The sequence below is a fragment of the Tribolium madens genome, unplaced genomic scaffold (genome assembly GCF_015345945.1).
Source record: "Tribolium madens isolate multiple individuals breed KSU strain unplaced genomic scaffold, Tmad_KSU_1.1 Scaffold_96;HRSCAF=242;Tcas5.2_LG5, whole genome shotgun sequence".
NCBI classification, from domain to species: Eukaryota; Metazoa; Arthropoda; class Insecta; order Coleoptera; family Tenebrionidae; genus Tribolium; species Tribolium madens.
This window is the reverse complement of record NW_025401068.1, coordinates 12448188-12457247: the sequence shown is the minus strand read 5'-3', so window position 1 is coordinate 12457247 and position 9060 is coordinate 12448188. Positions and strand designations below refer to the sequence as shown.

At 32.1% G+C, this 9060-nt stretch overlaps 2 protein-coding genes across 4 annotated transcripts in view; both read right to left on the bottom strand.

The window, feature by feature from the left end:
* The window catches only part of LOC123013588 (probable multidrug resistance-associated protein lethal(2)03659), a 9872-nt gene extending 2658 nt beyond the window's left edge, over positions 1 to 7214 (bottom strand). Inside the window, exons 1-7 of one of the 3 annotated variants that reach the window (XM_044412205.1) lie at positions 7096 to 7214; positions 6699 to 6800; positions 6439 to 6654; positions 5965 to 6389; positions 3567 to 3723; positions 2339 to 3523; positions 2003 to 2291 (exon numbers count right to left, since the gene is read on the bottom strand). In XM_044412205.1, the coding sequence (XP_044268140.1) occupies positions 2003 to 2291; positions 2339 to 3523; positions 3567 to 3723; positions 5965 to 6389; positions 6439 to 6654; positions 6699 to 6781 (2355 nt within the window). In that variant the 5' untranslated portion in view covers positions 6782 to 6800; positions 7096 to 7214. Of the gene's footprint in view, positions 1 to 2002; positions 2292 to 2338; positions 3524 to 3566; positions 3724 to 5964; positions 6390 to 6438; positions 6655 to 6698; positions 6952 to 7095 lie in introns of those variants that run through there. The other 2 variants (XM_044412206.1, XM_044412207.1) reach the window with 2 other exon arrangements.
* Positions 7215 to 7360: 146 nt separating this feature from the next.
* Positions 7361 to 9060, bottom strand: part of LOC123013586 (probable multidrug resistance-associated protein lethal(2)03659) — a 17656-nt gene continuing 15956 nt past the window's right edge. The window contains exon 9 of the mRNA XM_044412199.1: positions 7361 to 7495. Coding sequence (XP_044268134.1) covers positions 7466 to 7495 — 30 coding nt within the window. The 3' untranslated portion in view covers positions 7361 to 7465. The remainder of the gene's footprint in view (positions 7496 to 9060) is intronic.

Below are 9060 nucleotides of genomic sequence, written 5' to 3'. Positions count from 1 at the left end.
TACTTGAAGTATCATACTGATAACGTAGTTATACTTGAGCGTGCTGCGCAAGTATTATTTAATTTGGAATTAGAGGAATTATTTTGGAATTACGGAAATTAAGTTGGAATTACAGGAACTAATTTGGAATTATAGGAATTAATCTTAAAAAAAAGAATTTCGATGGATTATTGGAGTTAATAGAATTTTTTTAGTATTACTGGAATTTTGGTGGAATTTTTTGGAATTACTGGAATTTCGGTGGAATTTTTTTGGAATTGGAATTAGTTGTACACATTTTTTTCAAGTTAACGGCCCCTCGCTTAATAATCACATTTATTCTTTACTTCTACAATAAAACAATTCGAATTTCAATATTCATGTCGGCTTTTACAATCTCTGGATAAGTCCATTTAATTTCTTGAGTTATTTAATTTTTAACAAATTTCTGRATTTTTTTACCATTATTAATGGTAAATCGGCGACAAAAATAGAAGTTCAAAGTTCCTTCTTTAAAATTGTGAAAATGTTATTTTTCTAGGAATATTAGTTTTTGTGTAATAAGATAAATACATATTTAAAAAAAATGTTTTCACGAAAGAATCAAGATTGCAAAAATTACAGAAGAGTGTTTTGTTAAAAAATGTAAGTGTGTATTATGAATTATTTATCAAACACCTTGTATACTTGAAATTAATTTTAGATGGTAGTAATGTCTATGAAATTTGGATAAACTTTTTTGAATATTTAACATTTAAAAGTCAATAATTGACTATTACCACCAACTCGCTGGATCACCCTGTATAACTACCTAATTAGATTTTATCAAATTTTACTGTGTATAACAAATAACAAAAACATTGTTTTTAAAGTAAATAAAAATTGTTATTGCCGAAAACATAATTTTTACTACGTATTTATAACTATGAACACCTAATTTTTTGTTGTTGCATCTAATAGATTATTAAATTGTCTATATTTGAAATTGATAAATAAAAGAATATTTAATTTTAAAAATAAAAAATCTGGTGTGAACCTCACACGACTTTCCTTATCCTACTTATTTGAAAAACATCCTACGACAATAATTTAGTGTTGGACATCCGAGTAGCAAACCTAACTTTTGCGTCAGTGCCACCTGCCGGATTACAAGCGAAATAGATCATAGTTGTCGCGGGTTTGAGTCTGGGGTGCAATTTTTTTTGTACCCATTATTATTTTTATTTTATCACATTTTCTATTCTACATAATTTTTATCCCCATGAATTTATTGTATCTCCAACCGTATAATTTTGCGGTATCGTTCTCAAGATATGCTGTTTACAGACAGACAGACACACACACGACCCAATGGCCCAAACCAACTTTTTTGGTGTCTTGAAGCTATAATTCGTCCTGAAATGTAAAAGAAATATAGGTACGTCAAATTTCAGCCGATTACAATATTTTCCTTATAGGGTAAGGAAAGTAAAAAAATATTTTTTTTTTTCAGTAGCCAAAAGTGCCACAGTTGGGCAAAAAAAAGAAATATCGCTTAATAACGAGAGACCGTTTACTCTGGATTTAGTTGTATAAATTTTTGGAATTTAATGGGAAATTGCTTAGAATTATTTGGAATTACTGAAAATACCTTTGGATTGTCTGAAATTACTGGAATTACTTGTGAATTACTGGAAATTATCTGGAATTCTTTTTGAAATAACTGGAATTCTTTTTGGAGTTACTGAAATTCTTTTTTAGATTATCAGAGTTTCTGCGCAAGCGCTGAACTTCAAGGACACTCATATGTACTGTTTCTTTTCAAAATTAAGTTGAATTTCTTAGAACTATTTAATTTGGAATTACAAGAATTATTTGGGAACTACGGAAATTAAGTTGGAACTACAGGATTTAATCTAAAAAAGATGGAATTACTGGAATTTTTTGGAATTACTGGAATTTCGGTGGAATTTTTTTGGAATTGGAATTAGTTGTACACATTTTTTTCAAGTTAACGGCCCCTCGAAAATGTCAATTTCATTACTTGAAACGTGTCCATGAGAATTGCAGGAATCGTCTCATCAACCATCCCGATGTCTTTCGAGAAACGATTCAGTATTTCCCCCGACGAATTCGTCTCGAAGAAAGTCATTGGGGCTTTAACTACGTTGGCAAACATGCAATTGTGCAATTTAATCGACGCTTTGATGCAAAGTCTGAAAAAAGCCAAAGATCTGGTGATTGAGAAAATTACGGTTGCTAGTATAAAACTGAGGTAGATTTGTAAGCAAATATCGTCACTGTAAGGGCTGGTGGACTGCTTCAAATTAACCCTAGGAATAACTTATTATTAATGAAATTTCCCCATTTGGTTTTTTACCAAAAAGCCACAAAATAATCAGCCCCACTGGCCGCAATTTGCGCTGCAAGAAACAACAAAAAGAGGAGACAATGACTTGAACAACTCCCAGCAGATTTAGCATATTTTTTGAACACTTGACGAGTAACAGTTCCTTGTTTCTTTAGCTCTTGTTTCAACTCGACAATTTTGTGCTCCTTATTGGGTTGTTCCTCAAAACTGTGCTTCTTTCTCTCGATGTTGGCAACACGTGTGAGATAACCCTTATCTAAGGTGTAGACTTTATCAGCTGCGGGAAAAAAACCAGCATGGTTTGTCACTAGAATCACACATTTGTTCCTCAAGTACGTTAAAAGGCCTTGAAAAATTTTTTTTCCGATGAGAGTGTCAACGGACGCAAATGGATCATCTAGGAGATAAATATCGGCGTCTTTGTAAAGGGCCCGAGCTAAATTCACTCGGGTTTTTTGGCCCCCACTTAGCAAAGCTCCATTTTCGCCAACCAAAATCTTGTCGGGAAAATCCTCCTCCAATTGACAAATTCGCACGATTTGGTTGTATTTTTTTTCGTCGAAATTTGACCCAAAGAGGATGTTTTCTTGGACAGTCCCCGAAAAAAGCCACGGTTCTTGCGACATATACGACAGGGCTCCTCTCACGTCGATTTCGCCGTGGTCAAGTGGCAGTTCTTGCAAAATTGCATAGAGAAAAGTGGATTTCCCGCCACCAACTGGCCCACTGATGATCACAAATTCCCCACAAGCCTCAAAATTTACATTATTCAAGGTGTTATTTTCAGAGAGGAGCCATTTCACTGAAGCGTTTTTCAGACAAATTCCAGGTTTTTGCGCCTCTTTAGTCTCAAATTCCTGAATGACTTCACATTTCACAAGTTGGGGTTTATCACTACCTGCGATGTACGTCACTGAAACTTGTTCATCACTAGTGAGGAAAAGTCGAATTCTCTCGATCGAGACTCTAGTTTCGCTGAAATTTTGTATGGCGAAGGGCAGATAAACGGTCAGTGTTTGTCGCAAAATTGCGTAAAACGAAGATAAAACGAAGACATATTTGGCATCGATTTGTTTCCGTACAAGGAAATATGTCATGACGGAGAGAAAAATTCCGGTCCGGTTTATGAAAATCATGAAAGAGATGTTCAAAGCCCGAATGTTTGATATTTTACGTATTTGGCGAATTTCAAGCCTGAAAATGAACATTTTTATGAATCGTTAATGTCCCCACTCACCTTCTAGCTTTCTCGATAATATCCACAAACAATTTCTCCCACGCAAACATTTTTATTACTTTCATCCCTGTGATAATTTCGTTCATCAGTTTGATTCTTTGATCGGTGTTTGAGGCACTTTTCAGTCTATAAGTCGTTGTTAATTTCCCCATAAACACTAGTAGAGAATTAGACAAAATCGGCAAATACAGTGTGTCCCAGAGATCCGTATTTCTTCGACTACATTGACAGTAAAAAATTCATTCTGGTATTGGTCCAAAAATCTTTTCGTCATTATAGGTAATTCCCATATAGGGTGGCGCAACAATGTTAAATTTTTTCTTATGGAACTCCCGGTATATTATGCGCTTATTTGAAGGAGTTTTTAATTCTAAAAATATTCATATTAAGTTTTATAGGTCTATCATGGACCGTTTATCATTTTTATGAAAAAAAGTACCATTTTTGAAAAATCACTTTGCTAGAAAGAAAAAGTGAATAAAAACAATTTCAACCATCTTTTGCAACTACTGCAGAGTGTTGACATTCGCAAAATATCAATTATCTTGATTTTTTCAAATGAAACACCTTGTATATTATTACTTTATCATGTAGAGCTTTTAACCCTGTAAGTGGCAGGACCAGTTAAATTATGAAAGTTTGTAAGAATTATTCATGTAACATTAGAATCGCATTTTACGTGTTAGTAATTGATATTTGTTATAAGAAAACGTACTTTGCCTATTTAAGAAATGTTACAAATTGAAGGTTTATTAAAAAAAAATACAAAATATATTATTCTTCTCTGTCTTCCTTTTTGTTCTGTCATTCTTTCTCCAATTAAAATTAAAATCGAATTTTTGTTTTGTATTTTTGGCTGTTGCAGGTATTTTGAGTTTTCCTTTTACGTGGGTGGTGGTATAAGATTCTTCGTCTTCCGATGAGGATTCTGTTGTTTCTTCTGGATAATCTGCCTCAGATATAACTTCTCCTGTTTCATCTGTTAAACATCTCTTTTTTGAATCAATTTCTGAAACCAAAACTCTAGCAAAAATAAAATTTTGGTCGTTTTCGTCTGTTTCACTTTCGGAATAATCAGATAAGTCTGAATTAGATATTTTTCAGGAGGTAGACGAAGTTTATCCCGTTTTTCAGGCATGTTTGGGTTTTTTTTTCTATAAAAACACCTTGTCTTGATGAAAAAAAGTTCATAATCTGTTTAAAAAATAAGTACTTTAGAGGCAGTGCAACCATATGGTTACGTATAAATTTAATTGCAAAAAACATCAAACTATTTCTAGACTGAACTAAACTAAGTTACTAGAACTATCATTCTATTCATAATAAATGCCTCAACATCAAAATTTTCATAAAAATTTGTTTTACTTAGCGAAAATCTAAGCTAACATAACCGAAAAAGTTCACTTGTTGGCAACGTATCAAACTATGTCGCAATATGTTGAAAATTTAAAAGTTAAAAAAAATATGATAGGTGAAAATAGGCGAAAAATGCCTGGTTTTAAAATAGACATTTGAAGTCAATGTAACCGTACGGTCAGAATATCCTTACAGGGTTAATAAGCTTTCTAAATAACCTAGGGTTTTGAGGTCTAAACCTTACCTGTTTTATTGTACGCCTTTTTAAACCTACAAAAGGAGGAGGGTCTTATTCCATACATCTCTTCAACACATTCCGATAAAAAGAAATCAATTGTAGTCAAATCCGGAGATCGCGGTGGCCAGACAATAGTTCTCCTCATCGATTAGGAAATCTAAAAATTGTCGCACAATACGACAAAAATGAACAGGAGCTCCATCACATAATTCTACATTCTCTAACAAACTTGATTGATGTATGGTGATAACGTAACTTTAAAAAAATTACTTTTTTAGAAGAGGAAGTAACGCAAACCTACTTGATTTTTAAGACTAAATAGGATAAGTTAAAATTTTGTAGGTTTAAAGGGTGTACAATAAAACAGGTAAAGTTTAGACCTCCAAACCCTAGGTTTTTCAGAAAGCTTATTAAAAGCTCTACACGATAAAGTAATAACATACAAGGTGTTTCATTTGAAAAAATCAAATTATTTGTGATTTTTCAAAAATGGTACTTTTTTTTCATAAAATTGCCCATAAATGATAAACGGTCCATGATCGAACCATAAAACCTAATATGGATATTCTTAGAATCAAAAACTCTTTCAAATAAGCGCATAATATACCGGGTGTTCCATAATAAAAAATATAACTTTGTTGCGCCACCCTATATAGAAAGTACCTATAATGTCGAAAATATTTTTGGACCATAGAAAAAAATGAATGTTATCGTCCAAAAATAACCGCGTTTCGTTACCTTCTTTACTGTCAGAGTAATCGAAGAAATACCGATCTTTGGGACACCCTGTATGATTCGACTTACTTTGCAGTGGCATAAATACTGTTAGAAAAATGATTCCGGTGATTGATGTTGTGCCAATTGTTGCGTACAAACTAAATATCACAAAGAGAGTTTCAAATGGGGCTACAATAAGATTTATTAGGTGCATAGGTGCCAAATCAAAACGGTTTACGTCGTTTGATAATAAATTAACGATTTTTCCCATTTTCGACTCCGATTCGACTTGTTTACTAATCTTTAAAGCTTTGTGATAGATGAGAGAACAACAACTGATCCGTATTTTCATCCCTAAATGTTGGACTTTGAGGTGGTAGAAATGACCCACAATCACACTTAAAAAATTCACCAAAACGACTGAAGAACCGTAAAAATAGTACGAGTTTTTCGTGCTTGTGGAATTCAGGATTTCATCCATGAGTTTTCCGACTAGCCATGGTTGACTTATTCTAAAAACGGACAATTTTAATATCGCTCAGTATATAATAAAACAGTTACTTGAACGTAAACTCTGAAACAATAAATAGGAGACATAGAGCAACAAATTCTAGATAAAACGTTTTCCATAATGCTTTCCACAGAGACGGACTCGTTTTTTTCCATGACTTTTCTAATTTTTCACCTAAATAACACGAACTGTGGCTTTTAACACTGGCATAATATTCTTCTTTGGGGTGTTTGGTGTAGCCATCATAAAAGAATTTTGGTGCCCAACTGAAATAATTGTCAATAAAAGTTTGAAAATTTTGGGTTTTTACCAAAAAAATAGTTGCGATAGGAAAGATGCATTTTCACTAGGTTGGGGTTTTGAAGGCAGTTGCGATTGGTTATATTTTTCCATCAAACTTGATTTAAAAAATCTAAAATGAGTTTCAGGTGTTTGACGTGGCTTACATTTTGAATTTTACATAAATTGTTTAATATTTACATATTAATTAATGCTCATAAACATGTTTTCTGAGAGTAAGTACAGCTCTAATCTAGTATTTTGTGTCTAAAAATACATCAAAATGCATAAATAAATCGGTTTTGAGTCGTACAATACATTTTACCGAATGAAAGATAAATCAAAAATTATCGTTTTGTTTATTGGGTGACGTAGTTTGAACAAGGTTATTTCAATTGGTTTATAAATAGACAGAATTTTATACGTACAGTAGTGATCGACGGCTCCGCACCTAAAAACTAACGAACTTTAACCAATTCACATATTACATTGAAATTAATCCCATTTTTTAACTACAATACTCCCTAAGTCTCCACTTTTACTAAAAGTCCATTGTTTCGTTAAGTAACATCACAACTTTCAAGGTTGTCTCTCTGATAAGAGCAGCTAAGTATTTTATTGCAATGTGCTATTTATTTGGCGAAAGTTGGTGTTTTAATTTTTTTAGGCAAGTAGGTGAGTGTTTTTAGATATCTTCGCAGTGGCGTCACTTGTAAATTGGGGTTTTTAAAAATACTTCGAAATTCTTCTATCACAGCAATTTATTATAAACAGTTTTGTATAATTTCGTTTAATGGTTTAATTAGTTTCTGTAGAGCTGTCCCTATTCTGTAAAAAACTTTATTAAAATTTTGTTCAATTTTAACCGAGGGGTAAACCGCAATTCAAATTTTGTACACCAGATTTTCTTTTTTGCATAATTTCCTTATGATTTTCCCTAATTTGTTACAAATAAGCGGCAATTTCTCAATGATTTTCCCCGATTTCCTTGATTTTCTCTAATTTCTTAACTACTACCTATGAATTCTCCTGTTTTTTTTCGGTTTTGTTATGATTTTCTCAAGATTCCCTCTAATTTTCCACAAATAAACAAAAACTTACGGGAGTTTTTCAATGATTTTTCCCGATTTCTGTAATTTTCTCATAATTTTTTCTGATTTCTTTATGATTACCTGTAAATTCTCTTAATTTTCCCTGATTTTCATTGATTTCGTTATGATTTCCTCTAATTTTCCACAAATCAGCAAAAGAAAACCTACTTGCGCGAATTTGTCAATGATTTTCCTTGATTTCCCCTGATATCCCTTTAATTTTCCATTGTTTTTTCTTATTTTTTTTGATTCCCTCAAAATTTGCCACAAATAAACAAAAGAAAACTTAGTTGCGAGGTTTCTTAATGATTTCTCCTAATTTCCTTGTTTTCGTTATGATTTTCCCTGATTCCCCATGATTTCTTGTGGTTTTCTCTGATTTTATCATTATTTCCTTAAGGTTTCTAATAGGAATAACCTATGTGTACGAATTTGTCAATGATTTCCCCTGATTTCCTTTTTATTTTCCAGGATTTTCTGATTTCCCAGAAGTTTCTTTGATTTATTTAAAATTTCCTTTTAACTGCTACAAATAAACAAAAGAAAACCTATTTGGTCGAATTTCTCATTGATTTTTCCTGATTTCCTTGATTTTCTCATGATATCCTCTGATTTCCCCATGGTTTCTTCTGATTTCCTAAAGATTTTTCCTAAATTTGCTGCAAATGAATAAAAGACAACCTACTTGCGTAAATTTATCTATTATATTTATTTTCAGTTTTTTTTTATTTTCTGATGTTCTTTTTGATTTTTTCATGATTTCTTTTAATTTTCTCTTGATTTCCTCAAGATTTATACTAATTTTGAACAAATAAACAAAAGAAAACTTAGTTGCAAGGTTTTCTTAATGATATTTCCTAATTTCCTTGTTTTAGTCATGATTTTCCCTGATTCTCCATGAMTTCCTATGATTTCTTGTGATTTCCCCTGATTTCCTCATTATTTCCTCAAGTTTTTAATAGAAATAACCTATGTGTACGAATTTGTCAATGATTTTCCTTGCCTTTCATTCCCCACGATTTTTCCTAAGTTTCTTCAATTTCTTCAAGATTTTCTCTTAATTGCTACAAATCAACAAAAGCAAACCTATTTGCAAATTTCTCAGTGATTTCCTCTTTTTCTTCCCGATTTTCTCATGATTTATTATGATTTCCTCAAGTTTTTTTTCTAATTTACTATAAATGAAGACAAGAAAACCTACTCATGCGAATTTGTCAATGATTTTTTTTCTGATTTCTCGTAACATCCCTATGATTTTCCATGATTTCTTATTTCCCCTGACTGTTTACGATTTCTTCATGA